Raw genomic sequence first — 18,295 nt, 5'->3', positions numbered from 1 at the left:
CCATCTCCCACCTCCTCCCCGCCCATCCCATCTCCCACCTCCTCCCCGCCCCACCCACCCCTTCTCCCACCTCGTCCCCGCCCCATCGGCCTCCGTCCGTGCGCACGACCACACACAGTGAGCCGGCCTCCCTTTACTCTTTGTTTGTTTTTGTTTTTTCTTTTTACTCTTTATTTCCTTAGACCAGCTTTACACAGATCAGTTGACGAGGTCGGGGAAGGCCCAGTGGACTACAGGTGGGAGTGGGGTAGCAGCCCGTCTCTTGCCTGCGTTCAGAGAATTCTCACGCAGTTTGCTCTGGGAAGGGCTGAGGTACCCTTGTCCTCTAGTGCCCCCTCCTCCTTCACTGCGGCAGCTCCAGGACGATTTTGCCCATGTGCTTATTGCTCTCCATGTACTTGTGGGCCTCTTGGATTTCAGCCACAGGGTAGACTCTGTCCAGAACCGGCAGTAGACGTTGGGGGCCCTCCATGGAGAAGTGGGGCACAATTTGCTCCGTAAAAGCCTTCACCAGCATTTGCTTGTACTAAGTAAGGTACGGAAAAGGAGACCATCAGCGTGGACAGAGCCTGACCTTGCTACCCCTCATCCTGCTTAGCCTTTGTGGTCTCTCTGAAAAGTGTACCCATTTGCAAAAGCACACAGGGGTACCTAACCCCTCCGTTACCAGCATGTATGTGCATGCCCCCAAATGTGTGACCAGGTAAGGGCTGCAGCCTGGAGTAAAATATAAGTGTCACTGACCGCCTGAGGACTTTTAAAATACAGATTTCAAGTGGGAAGCAGCCACAGACAGGTCTTACATAGGCTCAGCTCAAAAGGGATGTTTCAGCTCTGCTGTCCCCCAGTGATGTGAAACCTTATGCTGGGAGATATTCCCAAAGCTGGCACGTGGAGATTTCAGGCTGAGGTGGAGGGTTACTTACCTAAGAGGCTTTCTCAGCAAACAGAACAGTTCTGCCTTGCAAAACAGTCTTGGAACTATTAAAAGTATTTCCTAATATGGTCAATGCTTTATTAGAGAGACTCTGCAGGTCTCATATATAAAGTGTTTTCTACCCTCTTTCTAAGATGTTGAGGCTTTTATTGACCAATTTTAATTCTTTCTGTGAAATTGGGTTAACTGTTTATCCACAGAGGGGCAGGTTTCTGCACAGGCTCCCTAACTTGAGATGTGCCAAATCTTCCTTCGCTTGGGTTATGAAAATGAATCACATTTCTCTGGGTAACAGTTTTCGCTCATCACTCACCTTTTTGTCCCTAGATCTCAGCAGACTGGTGACCAGACTACCTCGTTTAAAAAGCAGTTTTGAAAACAGAGGCCCACTGACGTCAGCTCCCCCCATCAGACCATAGAGAACCCAGCGACCATCAAGAGCCAGGCAGTTGACATTCTTCTCCCAGTAGGATCCTCCTATGCAGTCTAGAATAAGGTTGACTCCAGCACCTTCCACAGGAAACACAATTTATGCTAGTCAGACACAGAAAGCTCGATGCAGAATAATATTCCCAGAGTATATTTGTGGATGTATGGCTATAAATAAATACAGGCGCAAGTGGTAAATCTATAAAATGAAACTGGAAACACTGCTTATAGAAACGTTGTTGTAAGTGGAGTTTAGGTAGCTGAACTCTGCCATCTGTGCTTGAAATCGTTCATCTCTTAGGATCTCTAGCCACAGCAAGAGGGACATGGGGCAACACCATGCTCTGGCATCTTCCCCAGCCCCCACATAAGTAGAAAACCCACTGGCACCTGGGCATGAGTGAGAACAGAACCGGAGAAGTCCACTCCAGCCTATAGGGCAGGCTGGTAGTTCACACCTGAGTTAAGAAGCCTCTGTACTGGGTTGTTTGAATTGTAGCTTTGGTGTCGTCTCTCCTTTTTCACTCATATGGAAAGGGAAGTGCCCAAAATATTCAGATTTGGCTTTGGAACACAGAGGCTCATCCATTTAGGAAACTACCTTCGCAACACTACCTACTATGACCACCTCCCAACTGGTCTCTGCCCCATGTCGCCTCTCAACTCGCTGTGTACTGGCTGGTTGGGAATAAGAGGTCCTGGGTCATTCTGGGCCAACTCTGCCTGATTATCCAGTTTCTAAAACGTGTATGAATCAGATCACAAGGATACACATGGAAACTGACTTCATCCTAAATATTGCCTGACTATCTTCAAAGGTCCAACACTGGAGTACCAGAACCTGGCCAGGGCAGCTGTCGTGCATTTAACGGAGGCCAGACAGATCTAGAGCACTGGCCTTGAGGCTGGCGAGGATTTCATTTAATCACTTCTGATATTCCTGCTGAGCTGCACAAGCGGTTGTTTACCTTTGGTGAATTTCATTGTTGCTTCAGAAAAATCCTCTTCTTTGTAATTGAATCCAGCAGCTGCTCCAAGTTTTTCTGCCATTTGAAGCTTGTCCTGGGAGCCAATTGTGACCAGAGGAATAGCTCCAGCTATCCGGGCGAGCTGGATGGCAGCTGTGCCCACCCCGCTTGCTCCTGCATGGATTAGCACGGAGTCTCCGGCCTGAACATTTCCTGTGACAGAAAGTACAGGGACCATTCTCTTTACTTTGCAACTGCTACCCATTGTCCACAGACATCTTCTACCATGATCACCTGGCCCAAAGACCACCAAATGCCAAATGCCTTGCTTTCTTCGGAGAACATATTGATAGTTCTTTTTTCCTATTGCCTCTGGTCAAAGTGGAAATCACCTTTTTGCAAGTTATTAGCAGCCCCATCCGTAATTTGTTTTACCCCAAATAACATCAAAACGCACATCTCTGACCTATACCTGAATGAGTGAGAGTAACCACCATTCCCACTGTCACCTCCAGCGGCCAGTCCCTCTGCAGTCTGAAACTGGCCTCCAGCTGATCTCACTAACCCAGGCACTACCCACCAGCCACCGGGCTCCTCCTAAAATGGAGTTCTCATTATGTCACGTTGTCCCCAGAATGTAATGTGGCTCTCAATTGACTTTTGTATCACGTCCATACAGCCTGCAATTCAAAGCCACCACCATCTAGTCCCAGCCTCGTTTTTCACAAGTGATAATTGTCATCCTTCATGTCTGAGCAGAGCAGCCAATCTCACTTTTCTTTCGAAGAAAGTAAAAGACACTCTGTCTTAGGTCACTGTGGCTGTCTTCTGTCCATCACAACTCTAGCCACCCTTCTCTTCCGGAAAGCCCTCCCTGGCCACCTTTGCCCACACCAACTTTTCCCATCTCAAGCTTTGTAGTTACAGGCAGAGCCACCCTTCTGAACTCTACGGTTGTCTAATTCTTGTGCACATTTTGTCTTCCTAGTTACACTGAGCTCCCTAAAGGAGTCCTCTCGGGCTCCCTCACATGACCTTTGGCTGGCCTCAATGGGACTGGGGAGGAATAAGAGTCAACTGAATGGCTCCTTCTGCTGCACTAAGGCTCCCAGAGAGAAGCTCAGAATGACTTTGAGAAGCTGGGGTGAGTGGTGGGCCAACAGTGTGACGATGCGCACACCCAGTGCTATTCAGGCCTTCTATCTGATAACCGTGATTTTCAGCCTCAACTATTGAGCCATTGCTAACATGGTATGAGGACCTGACCCTACGGGTGATACAGTAGGGTGAGATGCTGGGCTTGGGTGTGGCTCAGTGGCCAGGACAGGACAAAGCTGCCCTGGAGGACTATTGGCTTTTGAGGTGGCTCAGTCAGGAAGGAATTGAACACATTTGTATGGAGTTAGCATGGAGAAGGGGTGGGGGGGAAGCTCCTCACCCACGAGATGTAACAGCTGGAAGGCGGTGAGCCAGGCCTCTGGGATGGCTGCAGCCTGGGGCAGAGTCAGTCCTGCTGGGATGGGCATGAGGAGCCCTTCAGGGACAGTGGCATATTGAGCCTGACCCCCGCCAGGCAGCAGAGCCATAGCTGGGTCCCCGATCTTCCAGTGCCCCTGGCAGCCAGGCCCCAGCTCTGCCACGTGTCCAGATGCCTCGATTCCCAAAATGCTGCTGGCTCCTGGGGGTGGTGCATATTGACCTTGTCTCTGCAGAGAGAGGATCGAACTAAGTGGTGAGGATGATCAGAAATCGGTGTCACCATCCTTGCCCTCTTCCAATAGCCATCCCCTTTTATTTTCCGATAGAAAATTAAGGACAAAGTCAGGGTTCTTTTGTTTTTGTTTTTAAATATATTGATTTTTTTACAGAGAGGAAAGGAGAGGGATAGAGATTAGAAACATCGATGAGAGAGAAACATCGATTCAGCTGCCTCCTGCACACTCCCCACTGGGTATGTGCCCGCAACCAAGGTACATGCCCTTGACAGGAATTGAACCTGGGACCCTTGAGTCTGCAGGCCGACGCTCTATCCACTGAGCCAAACCAGTTAGGGCGAGGTGTTTTTTGTTTTTTTTTAATTTATCTTTATTGATTTCAGAGAGGAAGGGAAAGGGAAAGAGAGATAGAAACATCAATGATGAGAAAGAATCATTGATCGGCTGCCTCCTGCACATCCCCCACTGGGGATAAAGCCCGCAACCCAGGCATGTGCCCTTGACTGGAATCAAACCCGGGACCCTTCAGTACACAGGCTGATGCTCTATCCACTGAGCCAAACCAGCTAGGGCGAGGTGTTGTTTATTTTTAATGTAGGAAAGAAGAGGAGAGATCAATTGTTTCATACAAATAAGAGACAGTAGGTCACATAATCAGTGGATGTCACATTAGTAAGATCCTTAGCTTTTTCTCTCATCCAAACCCTGTTTTACAAATGGAGAAACTGAGGCCTAGGCAGGGAAATGCCTTGTCTAAGTTTGCAAAGTAAGTTTAGTAGCAGGACTAGGAACAAAACCATGACACCTAAGTGACAGTTCTCGTATACCAAGTGCCAGGATTTACTGGGATCCTCAGAAGCCTCTGACCAGGGCTATGGACCAGAGGGACTGAACAAGGAGTGTGCATCAGAACCATCCGAGGAGCTTTTTCCGAGTACACATGCCTGGGTGCCAGTCACGTTTATTTTGGAAAAAAGCCCCAGGTGATTTTGGTGTACATTTCTCAAATACCCCTACCAATCCAGCTGGTCCAGTTTAGCTCTTCAAATAGCAGACAGACAAATTCTGGGTGCTGCTCCCTGCCCACTCCGGGACCCTCAAAATGGAAAGAGAGCAGACTTTGGAGCCACAAAGACCTCAATTTTAATCACAGCTCCCGGGATTGTTAGTGTTGTGGTCTTGGATAATTAACCTCTCGGACCCTCCGTTTCTTTACCTGTAGAGTACAGATGGTAAACCGGGTTGCCTGTGGAGTAAATGAGTAGAGCACGGCCTACCGTACACCGCTGCTCAACAAATTGTAAATCCCTTCTCCCTCTCTGGAAGCCGGAGCAGACTACGGATTAACTCAGGGTGAATTCTGCTTTGCAAATACTGTGTCCCTGCATTTTGTGTAAACAAAGGAGAGCATATCGTTCTAGGACTCAGCACCCCCAGCATAACCTCACCATGAGCGTCACTGGCAGTGCCCTAGGTTGCTCCTTATCTGTCTGAATGTTTATTGAAGGCTCGGAGTCCTGCCCTGGCCCCTGAGTACCTGGAGAATGTCGGCCCGGTTCAGGGCACTGGCTGCCACCTTCAGGAGGACTTCTCCCTCTCCTGGGCTTGGCTTGGCCACCTCCTTCAGGTAGAGGTTTTCTGGTCCTCCCGGCTGGTCAAAGTGCACGGCTAACATGTTTCCTGAGGACACAGAGCACAGCAAGGCAGGGAGCCTCATGAGGGCCTTCCAGGAGTTAGGGCAGAAACCTTATTTTCTTTAATCTGGCCTCTTAGTTTTATTTTTTAGCTTTGATTCAAACTGGCCTCACCTAGTGCCCTGACTCACCCACCAACCTCTCCTTTGCTGAATCTTTAAGCCACCAGGACAACGGCGTTCTGCTTAACAATTAGGAGTCTTAGGAGCAAGGTCCTGGGTCTGTGACTACTGAGGCAGAGGTAAACATAACATCGTGGCCTCAGCTGTGTTTTAGCTTTGGACACAGGAAAGTGGAACAATCCCCCAGGACAATCACTTTCAATAATGAACAGAGCAACTCCAAGGCTGATATCAGGCCCAGCTGCAGTGATAAATACCCCCTACCCTAGCACTGACCAAGCAGTGGAGACCGGGACCCAAACTCCATTGGTCACCATGACTAAGGATTTTTGTCCTGTACAGGGTGGGGCAAAAGTAGGCTTCGGGTGGGGCAAAGGTAGGCTTATAGTTCATATGGAAAGTAATACGATAATTAAATAATAACACAAGAACAAACTCTGTTTCACTTACTCACCACCTACTTTTGCCCCACCTGTATAGTCCACCCCCTGGGAGCCAGGGGGAGCCAGGTCTTTGAGCATGAGCTATGTATGACTCCGTGAATGGCACCATCTCCTTCATACATCCTTACTTTCTTGGCTGCAAACTCCTGTTTGTGTCTTATTGGGCTTTGACGCGTGCAGGCAAATGGACCCCTTCAGTCTGATACCAGGAATGCAGCGTCCAAGCCCATGCAGGGCCCCTGTGGGCCGGCCCTGGGACAGGGTGGATGAAGTAGCCATGGCCTCACAGGTGGATGCTGCGGAGCAGGAAAATACTCAAGGGCTCGAGGCAAATTCCACTCCCTGTGAGTTGGAATCCCCACCCGGCGTGTCACTGGTGTAACTGCCCAGAGACCTTATTTTCTTTAATCTGGCCTTTTATTTTTTTTTAATTTTTAGCTTTGACTCAAACTGGTCTCACCTAGTGCCTGACTCACCCATCAGGACCAGATGCAGTGCTCACATACAGAATAAACCCTTGTGAAATTGGACAGGGCACATTCAAGGCTGACAAGATGCAATGATCAGTTCCCCTAGCACTGACCCATCAGTAGAGACCAGGACCCAAACTCCATTCTCACCATGACTGATGGTTTTTCTCCTAATCATCCCTGGAAACCTGCCGAGAGCCAGGTTTGAGCATGAACTACCTGTGAGTCTGGGCATGGTGCCATCTCATTAATGAATCTGTACTTTCCTGGCTGCACACTCCTGTTGTGTCTCACTGGACTTTACGCACAGGCAGACGGACCCCCTCGGTGGGATAACAGGAGTGCAGCGCCCACGCCCAAGCGGCAGGCCCCTCGTCCAGCTCTGAGAGGTCTGCCCACCCCCCTCCCCTCCTTCCTCTGAGGGCCCAGCTGATCCAGACGGGCCCCACACAGAGGACACCCCCTGGGACAGGGTGGATGAAGTAGGGATGGTCTAACCGGGTGGAAGATGCAGAGCAGGACAACACAGAAGAGCACGAGGCAAATTCCACTCCCTCAGAGTTGGACAAACTCACCCCCTCCCCATCTCCATCCCGCCCGGCCGGTCACTGGCCTGGCGCCCGTGAGTTACCTACTCAGAACTCTCGGCGGCTCCAGGCAGCACTGCGTGGTCCTGTGATCTCTGTGGGTCCTTAGAGCCGAGCCCGGAGCACTGGGACTGCTTGGCAGCAACCTGTCGACCTGTGGGCTGGATCTGGGCAGCTGGGCAGTGCGCGAGGGGTGGGGCAGACCAGGACCCACCCTCTCCCTCTCTTCCGTTTCCTCCTTCCCTCTTTACAATGCAAAGCTGGTGACAGCAAGTAGGATTTCCTTTCCCTTTGAGTCTCTGGAAACCAGTCTCTCTCTGGGTTTGGCAGGAAATGCTGCTCCCAGCTCTCGCTGAAAGAAGAGAAAGCCTCGCTCTCTCTAGGGAACCAGACCCCCCGTCCGTCCGTCCATTTCCCAGCCAGGCGAGGCTTTTAGCCCCTTTGCGCTGTGGGTCTGGCGTCCTGCCCTTCCTGTGGCCAGGCATCTCGAGTAGGATGGGTAGGCAGTGTGGTGCTGAGCGAGGAGTCCTCGGGAAAAGGGAAGGTAAACGCGGTCCTGGGGTCCTGACCACTTCTGCTCTCCCACCTCTTTCCCGGGGACGAGGAAGTGCTCCCGCTCCCCCGCCCCCCTCCGTTGCTGCCTGATGAGATGATTTGGGCTGGTTAAAAGCTGTGCAAATAGACTACCTCGGCATTATTGACATTCTGGACTAGATAATTCTTTGTTGTGAAAGACTGCCCTGTGCATTGTGGGATGTTTAGCAGCATCCTTGGTCTCCATTCCCCCTGCCCACCACCGCCCACCACCGCCCCCCTCCAGTCAAGAAATATGAAAAGCCTCCAAACATTGCCTGATATCCCGGGAACGGGGGTGGGGTGGTGGTGGTGGGAGTGGGGGTGGCAAAATTGCTGCTAGTTAAGAACCACTGGTCATTGTGTGTGTGATGTGAATACACAATAGGACAATGGGAATATTAAAAATGTGAGACTCTAAAAAAAGAGAATAATATATAGTTTCTGTGATGCCACCTAATTTCTCAATTAACCCTTTAAGATTCAGCTCTCCGGAGCCTTCCCTGATTCTGTTAGGCAGGGGCCATCCATTTATTTGTTCATCAAACGTATTAATCGCCTATTCCACATCTGACACCATCTCAGGTACTAGAGAAAGGGGAGTGATTACAACCCAATTCTTGCCTTCTAGGGGCTCACGGTCTAGACAGGGGTCCTCAAACTACGGCCCGCGGGCCACATGCAAATACAAATATTGTATTTGTTCCCGTTTTGTTTTTTTTACTTCAAAATAAGATATGTGCAGTGTGCATAGGAATGTGTTCATAGTTTTTTTTAAACTATAGTCTGGCCCTCCAATGGTCTGAGGGACAGTGAACTGGCCCCCTGTTTAAAAATTTTGAGGACCTCTGGTCTAGGAAAACAGAACTATAATGGCAGTGACAATAAAGGTCTGCATAAAACACACAGCACAGGGAGAGATGCCCAGGGTCTCACGTGGGTCTCCAATGGTGTTTAGGAATTTGCCAACTGGATGTGAAGAGGAGGGAAGAGAAAAGGACATTTCAGGAAGATGGGACAGCACGCACAGAGGCCCGGGAGGTGGAGACTCTGTCTCCACAAGCGGTGCTTTCCTGATGGATTAGGATAGTGCCTCACACATGGTAGACCAGTGAGTATTTGTCAGAAGAGTGAATGAACTACTGCTTTCCTTACTAGTAGAAGTAGAGGCTTCTACTATTTCAAAAGAGTGTTCATGCGATTCCAAAAATTTTTAGAAAGTTCAATTTACATTAAAAACCTAAACACAAACTCAATTTATACCGTTTATTAAGCTCCACTCTCATAGGTATAATTTCCCAGTTCTATATTAAATCTTTATTCAAAAATATGTAGACACGGAAGGAGAATGCAGCAGATACCAACGAGCTGCCTGCCTGGCTCACAGTAATTTCTTTTTCTGTAAAAGGTCTCTTTATATAGGGTAGCCCGGGCAGCTACATCTTTAAACCTGTGGCCTTCCCCGCGCTCCCCCCCCCACCCCCCCGCATCCCTAGCTGAATGATATAAGGCTAAACCAGGGGTGGGCAAACTTTTTGACTCGAGGGCCACAATGGGTTCTTAAACTGGACCGGAGGGCCGGAACAAAAGCATGGATGGAGTGTTTGTGTGAACTAATATAAATTCAAAGTAAACATCATTACATAAAAGGGTATGGTCTTTTTTTTTTTTAGTTTTATTCATTTCAAATGGGCTGGATCCGGCCCACGGGCCGTAGTTTGCCCACGGCTGGGCTAAACCATATGATCCAAGATGGGTCAAATCAGGGTCTTAAAAGAAACCAAGAGGTAGAATGTGAGCCTTGGCCATGATACAAGCCAGGAAAGGAGGCAGTGGAATGGGAGAGAACAAACCTGACCCTCTCAGGAGAGACCAGGGAGAAGTTCCACCAGCGTTACCGTCCCTGGAATCCGCCTTCCCTCGGGCTCAGCTGGACCCCATCCTTCCAGAGGTTCTGTAAGTATCTCCAGTCTCCTCCCAATCAAGTCTGACTTTCCGTCCCAGCTGACTTGGTCTCTGTCACTTGCAGTCAGAAGACGCCACTCCCATAGGGAACCAAACCAGCGCTGGGGGCACACTTACCCAGCTTCGCTGTGGCTTCCACACAGACACCAGGATGCATGCCCTCGGGGTACGGCGCCACCAGAAGATACATGCAGATCGGTCTTCACAGCAACCACTCCCGTGTTTTCCTGGGTAAGAATAACATGGAATGTCCTTCTCTTATTCTAATCACAGGACAAGCAGTTACGCTCCAGCCATGTTTTTCACCATTTCCTGGCTGCCGTATGTTCATACATTTGTTTTTGGACTTTGTTCCACTAATTTAGTTGTCTTTGCTCACAAAGTTTCAGACTGTTGTCAGGACAGCATGGGTATTTTGAACAAGTTCCCCAATTGATTGTAATATATCCCTATCCCAATGGGGACAGCTCTGGACTTGAATCCCAACACCTCTGTTTTCTGCTGCATGACTGTGGAAGAGTTATTTGATCTTTCTTAGCCTCAGTTTCCTCGTCCGTAAAATGAAGCTACTTAGTTTATAATGTGGAGGAAGCGTGCCTAGTTATAATTGGGGCTTCCAGTAAGTGTGATTTCATTCATCTCCTTAAATCCTTATAGGCAACAGAAAGTCTAGAGGCTTTGAGCACAGGGTGATATCATGTTTTTTTATCCTCACCTGAGGATATGTTTTTTACTTGTTTTAGACAGAGGAAGGGAGAGAGAGCCAGAGGAAGACACACACATACACTCACCGAATGAGAGAGAGAAACATTGATCAGTTGCCCCGACTGGGGATTGAAGCCACAACCTTTTTGGCGTATGGGGCGATGCTCCAACCAACTGAGCCGCTCAGCTAGGGCCCTTTTGTGTGTGTGTGAAGGAGGATGTAGAATATGAAGGATGGACTGTAGTGGAGAGAGGCAATTCAGGCAGGTTTAGTTGAGAGATTCAGGAACAAACATTTCCCCAAACCGGGCTCTCTGATAGTGCTTTCTTTGGCACTAGCCCGCCATCTCAGACATTGCAAACACTGCCATTGCAATAATGGGCTAAGTCTGTTGTACAGTCAGGATCAGAAGAGACACAGAAAACTGAAATCAAATTCTTTTCTTAAGGTTCTTCAAACCTTCAATACTTAGCATAAAGAGGACAATCACCTGCCGGACATTCGTGGTCCTTTCCCTTGAAATACAGTCCTTCTGGCTTGCAGAGGGTTCGTGGCGAATCCATTCACACGTGTTTGGACATCACTGGGCATCACCTGCGGTTGTAGTGGGAAGCAGCCATGGACAATACATGAAAGAATAGGTATGACTATATTCCAATAAAACTTTAAATATGTTATTATTTATTTCAGAGAGAGGAAGGGGGAGGGAGAGAGAGAGAGAAACACCGATGAGAGCAACATCCATCAGCTGCCTCCTACATACCGCCACTGAGGATCCAGCCAGCAACCTGGGCACGTGCCCGACCGGGAATCTAACCTGCGACCCCCTGGTGCATGGGGTGGTGCTCAATGAAACTTTATCTATGGACACTGAAATTTCCATTTCATGTAATTTTTACACACCACGGACGCGGGGGCAGGCGGGGCGGGAGGCCACGTGCCAGCTCCTGGCGGCGACAGCTGCCCGTAACCGAGAAGCGCTCCTACTCGGGTCTCAAACCAGAACCAACACCCCCCCCCCCCCCGCCCCGGCTCCTGGGGTCCGCCCGTCGGGCTCCCAGGGTTCTCCCCCTCCCGACTGGGCCCCGGCACCGCAGCTGCACAGGGTTCGCGCGGCAGTGCCTGTGGCTCGGGAGCCGGCGGCCCGCGGCGTCCGGGTCTTTCGTGCGTTTCCGCGCCGCGCCGATTGGTCGTTGCCACGGCGACCCGAGACGCCGACGCCGAAACGTCCTTTCTCTTCGCGGGCTCACCCTTCAGGCGCCGCGGCCTCCCGGCCGTGGTTGGTCGGGCCGACCCCGCGCGGGGCAGGGGCGCCGAAGGTCCTGCCGGTCTCGGGAGGGGGCGCCGAAGGTCCTGCTGAGCCAGGCGGGCGGAGGTCGCACGCACCCGCTGACGCCGGGAGGGCAGGGTCGCAGCCCCGGTGCCGGAGGTTTACCGCGCGAGCCCTAAGGCAGCGTCCCCCAGAGACACGGTCCTGGAGGCGGGGCCCTGGGGACAAGCACGTGTTTGTCCGAAAGCCCCTCGATTCTCCAGGCAGCCCGGCCGCTGTGCGCTCCAGTAGCCAGAAGGTTGCAACTCGGGGCCTTGGGTCAGAGAACTGCGGCGGTAGGACTCCTAGCAGCCAGGCTTCGGTTGCCACACTGTTGCTAAGGGGCTGTGTGGTCGGGGTAGGTGGGAAGCCTGGAGTTCAGGGGGACGCGGGTCCGGGCAGAGGGAACCGCCCTGGTTCTGGGGACGTGATCCGAAGCCACGGCGCAGGCCCTTGCCAGGGACAGTGTGGATGGAGCGCTCATGTTCCGAATCCGCTCCTGCCCGTCGGTGGTCACAAGCCTTGACGATTCATTCAACAGAAGAGGATGAGATGGGGACTTGTCGTTACTAGATAAGCTAACGTTTTAGTTTTTCCAGGGGCTCTGCTATTTGGGAACCACCATGAATAGTGTAGACAGCGAAGATCTGCTCGCTGAGAAGCCTCCCAGACTCAAGAGCTCAAAAGAATGGTTGGAACCGCAGCCACTTCCTTTCGTGGAGGTATAGGGTGCAGCGCCTGCAAGTTTATACTTGGGTAGTTGCACTGAGAACTGGCTTGTGTGAAATGTAATATTTTTTCTATGTTTTCTGTTTTACTCTCTCCTGTTTACTACCGTTGTGTTTGCTCTTGGTTTTCCAGCTTCTTCAAGGTGGAATCATGGGTCATGGCTTATATACCTTTTCTAATATAGCAAAGTTACAGAGTTTCTCTTGAAGCACACAATTTATACATATTGTGTGTTTTTTAAGATTGTTATTTTTTCTAAACAGCTTTATAAAGGTATAAGTGATATACATACAATCCATTGCATATGTTTAAAGTGTACAGTCTGATACACTTTTAACATGTATGTCCACACGAAACCATCACCACAATTAAAGTAACGAACAGTCAATATTCCCGAAGTTTCTTCATTGTGTCCTTGGCAATCCCTCCCTCCCTGCCAGCCATCAAGACAATCTCAGATTTGCTTTCTGTCATTATAGTTAATTTTTTTTTTTTTGCCCTAGAATGAGTTTAGCTGAAACCAGAAAGATTCAAATACTCTTTAAATAGTACTTTATGATATCGTGTTAGGTATAAAAACTGGATTTACAGAGAATTTTCCAGAGATATGTCTGTCATGTAAAATATAAGTCACAATAGTATTAACACTTTGTTTTTTGAGATTTGACTTTCAAAATTTCATTGTCATTTTAGGCATTTGCCAGAGAGGATATTAATGCAGCTATTAAATCAATATTATATAGAGAAAATTACATAAATAAGGTAAGAATTAACTATAGAATGTTTCAATTAATTTTCTTTCTTGCCCGGCTGGCGTGGCTCAGTAGTTGAGCGTCTACCTATGAACCAGGAGGTCATGGTTCAATTCCAGGTCAGGGCACATGCCTGAGTTGCAGGCTCGATCCCCAGTGTGGGGCATGCAGGGGGAAGCCCATCGATGATTCTTTCCCATCATTGATGTTTCTATCTCTTTCTCTCCCTCCCTTCCTCTCTGAAATCAATAAAAATATTTTTAATTTTTTTTCTCATTTTACATGTAGTTCATCATCATTATACAAGTTTTAAAAAATAAAATTAAAAAACACTCATTGGCCCCTGGGATTAAACTTAAGGGGCCTCTGAGGTTGCTTTAATTGACTTCCTCTTTTCCTATACTTTGTGGGGATTCTTTCACAGGTACCTTCTCACTTGTTCCTTCATCTTAGTGGGGCTTTGATGGAGTCACTATGTATTGGTAAGAGCTTTAAGAGCTGTTATTGGTACACAGCAACCAAGAATTACTCATGTAAACCTAGGTAAGAACAAGGCTTGAACTATAGCAGGACGGGTTTAATTATAAGACAAGGTGAATGTCCATGTGAACGTCCACTAAACACTGGGATAGGTAACCCAGTTTTGTTTTTAAGGGTTTTCTTCAGAGTTGTTTAAAAAGGGATGGTTGTGCTATGACCTGAAGTTTGGAAGGGGTAATCCCTACAAAGTAGGAAGCTTTCAGGGCTTCCCCCCCACCCCACACACTTTAAATGTTATGTTGTTGATCCCAATAATTACATGATTTCATTGGCTCGATAAAAACAAGTTTTGTGAGAATGATTGAGTTTATAGCCTAAACCAGGCATTTTCTTCGCAGGCCATTTGGACTAGGCTGTGCTAGACTCCTGTCTCTCTGCTTTATCTCTTTTTCCCCATGGAATATTCTTCTTCCACTTTCTCTGTCATCTCTTCTCTTCCTAGATAACTCTTCATTCTTTAAGGCCCATCTGAAATGCCTCTCACTTTGGGAATATTTAAAAATCTTAAAAATATTTTTTCCATTGTGGTAAAATATACATAGCATAAAATTTGCTATTTCTAAACCATTTTAAGTGTACAATTCAGTAAACTCACATTTACTTGTGCAGCCATCACCACTATCTATTTCCAAAACTCTCATCACCCTATCAGAAACTTTGTCCTCATTAAATAATAACTCTCCTTCCTTCCCTCCCCAAACCTCTGCTGACCTCTAATTCACTTTCTGTCTCTATCAGTTTGCCTAGTCTAGATATTTTACATAAGTGGAGTCCTACATTATTGGTCCTTTTATGGCTTATTTCACTTAGCATATTGTTTTCAAGGTTCCTTTATGTGGTAGCAGGTCTCAGAACTCCCTCCCCTTTTTGTAGCTGTGTATTATTCCATTGTATGTAGATGCCATGTTTTGTTGATACATTCACCTGTTGATGGGCACTTGCTTTGCTTCCATCCTACCTTTTGGCTGTTGTGAATAATGCTGCAGTGAACACTGCTATACAAGTATCTGTTTGGGTCCCTGTTTTTAACTACATATACATGGTGTCCCAAAAAATGTATACACACGTTAACAGCTGATAGCTTAATTTTGAAAATGAAATGTATTTTAATAAACACTACCTTTACAATTATTCAAAGCATGTCTAGATAGTTTTTTGGAAAAAAAAATATATCTTGCTATATTGTCCCTCCAAGTTGTTTTGTGGCTTTGTTTTGTAGTGTGTCTCTCCGTGGACAGCTGGCATGTTGTCTAATTTATCCATTATTCCTTTTCCCACTGTAGTGTGGGTCACACAGTAGAAGCCAAGTAAATGACTGGATTAATGAGTGACTTTGTGGGCTATTCTTAGGAATAGAAATTAAGTTTAAATTTTAGGACAAGAAAGATTTCAGATAACATGTTTATCTCTTACACCCCTGTTTACTAGGAATTAGAAAAGTATTTACAGCATCATGACTTCTTAAATACAAGAAGAAAAGAGATGTTATACAAAAGATGGGTTGACCATGTGGCAGGTCCTCTCCAGAAGAAAATCATGGAGAAAGTTTGTTCACATAAGAAGATTAAAAAAAGGAGACACCAGGAATTAGATACCTTCTTAAAATACGTAAATAAAAAGGTATTAAGAGATCATTTGACACTCCCCAGTTGGTTTAAAAATGATGGTTATCTTTATTTATAATCATTCAGACAGCCTGCCCCTCCCCACTCTATATATGAGTAATTTATATTTTATTACAGCACACACTACTCTTAAATCCAGGGTATGTGGAACAGATGGAGGAGGAGGGTTAGTTCTGGATTTAAATGTGTACATCAGAATCAGTTGTCTTTGTTGTACTCAGGTAATTGTTAATTTTATACACCAATTAAAAAATTTTGAACTCTAGGTTCAGAACATATATATTTATTTTTTTCTGGAATTCTATTACTTACAAAGCTATAGATATTTATGGTCTCTTGGCATTTTTAAGAGATCTGAGATATTTGACTAGTAGGCATTAAGAAACAAATTCCCAAATCTTTTAGGGTTCCAAAATTCTTTATTAAAATCTTACAAATTTTAAGTAAATTCTGCCTATCACTATAGTGTTTATTACTTGGATACATTAAATTTAACTTAGAATCTGGTCTTCCCTTCCCTTTTGCACTTGTTACTGATGCCATTCAGAAGCATTAAAATGGGTTTGTGTTTTGACTCTTGAGTCCTGCTATGCTCAGAATGAATTGTGCACCTCTTGTTCTTATGTGTGGCTTATTTCCTTCCCGTAGGGAAGTGCATTCATAGAGCATTATGACCCAAAAGAGTACGACCCTTTCTACAGGCACAAAGAGGACCTGGATTTCCTGAAGGTAGGATAGATTTCTTATTTTAACTTGGGTGTTATGTCTTTGGTATTAGCTTTTTTGATATGCGAGTTGTCGTCTAGTAATTCCCTAAGAACGTGGTAACATCTTAAGAATAGTTTCCCATCTCCCTGTCTGAGGAAGGAGCAAGAAAGCTGAAGTCCAAATTCAAGCAAACTTCTGTAAAATTTGAAAATACCGTATCATGATTGGGTAATCGGTAATGTTTAAAATTTTCATAGACTTTTAAATTTTTACAAAAGTAACACATTTCCATGATAAAATCCATTGTTAAATAATTTAAAAACCACTCAATTCCATTACCCAGAAGGAACACATTAACCATTTTCTGTATATCTTTTAAGACTTCTTTCTCCATGTAGGTATAAACACACATTTTTATTTTACAAGAATAGGATTATACCACACATTAAGTTATATACCCTATGTTTTTCCTTAATAGTTTATGATTTGCTTCTTTGTCAACATGTGTAAATATATAACTTTAATAATTGCTAATTGCCTGGTATTCTATTACTAGTCGCAGCTATCTTGCACTGAGGGATTTCCTAAATGTTAGGACTTTTTTTCTTTCATTTTATTTTATCTTCACTGTTACCATGTCAGGTAATTTACAGATGACACAAGTGAGAAACAGATAGGTTAAGTTACTGGTCCAGGGTCACACAGCTGCAAATAGCAGAGATGTATTTCTAACCATATCTGGTACCTTGCTAAGCCATCATTTTTTTTTTACATATTTCATTTTAAATATCTAGATTGTTTTCGACCTATTGCTGTTATATATGACATTGTGATGAACATCCCTATTTCTTAATTTTTTTCAGTAGGTTGCTAGAAGCAGAATTGCTGAGTTAAAGGTTAAGCCTGATTTTGATTCATATTATCAAATTGTTCTTCAGAATGTATAAATTTGCAACCTCACCAGAGAATCCATTTTTGCATACTTTTGCTAATAATGGATATTGTCAAACAAAATTTAAAAACCTACCTTAAGTCATAGACATTTTAAACTGCTGGCATTTGCATGCAAGGCAGGTCATTTTTTTCCTCCTCTCAAGTTGGAGTATGTGTCTGTGTGTATATAATTTCCCCATTATTATAGGGGAAAGTTAAACTGAGAGTTTAGAATAAGAACCTTAGATATACTAACTAGTAACACAGTTAGTATGGGGGAGTATTGAGATTTGAAACCAGATCTTTTTGATACCAAATCTCCATTCTGTTCTTTTACCATTAGAGGCCCGGTGCACGAAACTTGTGCACGGGTAGGGTCCCTAGGCCTGGCCAGCGATCAGGGCCGATGGGGGCCTCTGGCTGCCAGCTGGGCCCTTCCTTCCCTCATTCTGCGCCGCCCCCTGGTGGTCAGTGCACATCATAGCGAGCGATTGAACTCCCAGTCTCTCGGTCCAACTCCTGAGGGGACACTTTGCACATTCGCCTTTTATATATATATAGATGCTGCCTTTCTAAATGCAGCTGGCAGGTGACCTCTTAAGGTAAGCTGAGCACTTTGAGGTTAAAGCACCAGTTCTCAAAGTGGAATACATAGACCTCTGAGAGCCTGAAACCTCTTTTGGGGTCTGTTAGGCCATATATTTTCATAATAGAGCCAAATGTTTTTGCCTTTTTCATTGTGTTGACATTTGCTCTGATGGTACAAGAACAATGGTGCATGAAACTGCTGGTGCCTTCCTTAGAATAGCTTAAGTCAGTGTTATCAAATTATACGGGAAGTCATTATATTCTTCATTGCCATGCACCCACAGTAAAAAAAAAAATCAGTTTCACTTAAGAATATCTTTGGCCCTAACCGGTTTGGCTCAGTGGATAGAGCGTCGGCCTGCGGACTGAAGGGTCCCAGGTTCGATTCTGGTCAAGGGCATATACCTTGGTTGCGGGCACATCCCCAGGAGGGTGTGTGCAAGAGGCAGCTGATCGATATTTCTCTCTCATTGATGTTTCTAACTCTCTATCCCTCCCCCTT

General features: G+C 46.4%; 2 protein-coding genes across 4 annotated transcripts in view; one reads left to right on the top strand and one right to left on the bottom strand.

Moving 5' to 3' along the window:
- Window positions 1-139: 139 nt before the first annotated feature.
- Window positions 140-7,588, bottom strand: TP53I3 (tumor protein p53 inducible protein 3). Of its 2 annotated transcripts, none has more exons than XM_006091702.3 (6): window positions 7,410-7,588; window positions 5,587-5,729; window positions 3,773-4,040; window positions 2,335-2,547; window positions 1,251-1,447; window positions 140-526 (listed from the first exon to the last, which is right to left on the bottom strand). In XM_006091702.3, the coding sequence occupies exons 2-6, from the start codon at window positions 5,722-5,724 to the stop codon at window positions 344-346; spliced, it is 999 nt and encodes a 332-aa protein (XP_006091764.1). In that variant the 5' UTR covers window positions 5,725-5,729; window positions 7,410-7,588; the 3' UTR covers window positions 140-343. The 2 variants fall into 2 exon arrangements, with proteins under 2 accessions (XP_006091764.1, XP_006091763.1); XM_006091701.3 differs by having other exon boundaries at window positions 7,414-7,587.
- Window positions 7,589-11,950: 4,362 nt separating this feature from the next.
- Window positions 11,951-18,295, top strand: part of LOC102418570 (protein FAM228B) — a 14,943-nt gene continuing 8,598 nt past the window's right edge. For both annotated transcript variants that reach the window (XM_006091700.3, XM_014458360.2), the window contains exons 1-5: window positions 11,951-12,214; window positions 12,518-12,640; window positions 13,341-13,409; window positions 15,368-15,559; window positions 16,213-16,293. In XM_006091700.3, the coding sequence (XP_006091762.1) occupies window positions 12,542-12,640; window positions 13,341-13,409; window positions 15,368-15,559; window positions 16,213-16,293 (441 nt within the window). In that variant the 5' untranslated portion in view covers window positions 11,951-12,214; window positions 12,518-12,541. The remainder of the gene's footprint in view (window positions 12,215-12,517; window positions 12,641-13,340; window positions 13,410-15,367; window positions 15,560-16,212; window positions 16,294-18,295) is intronic.

This window comes from Myotis lucifugus, unplaced genomic scaffold (genome assembly GCF_000147115.1).
Source record: "Myotis lucifugus unplaced genomic scaffold, Myoluc2.0 scaffold_94, whole genome shotgun sequence".
In the NCBI taxonomy this organism is placed as follows: domain Eukaryota; kingdom Metazoa; phylum Chordata; class Mammalia; order Chiroptera; family Vespertilionidae; genus Myotis; species Myotis lucifugus.
This window is presented reverse-complemented; position numbering and strand designations above follow the sequence as displayed.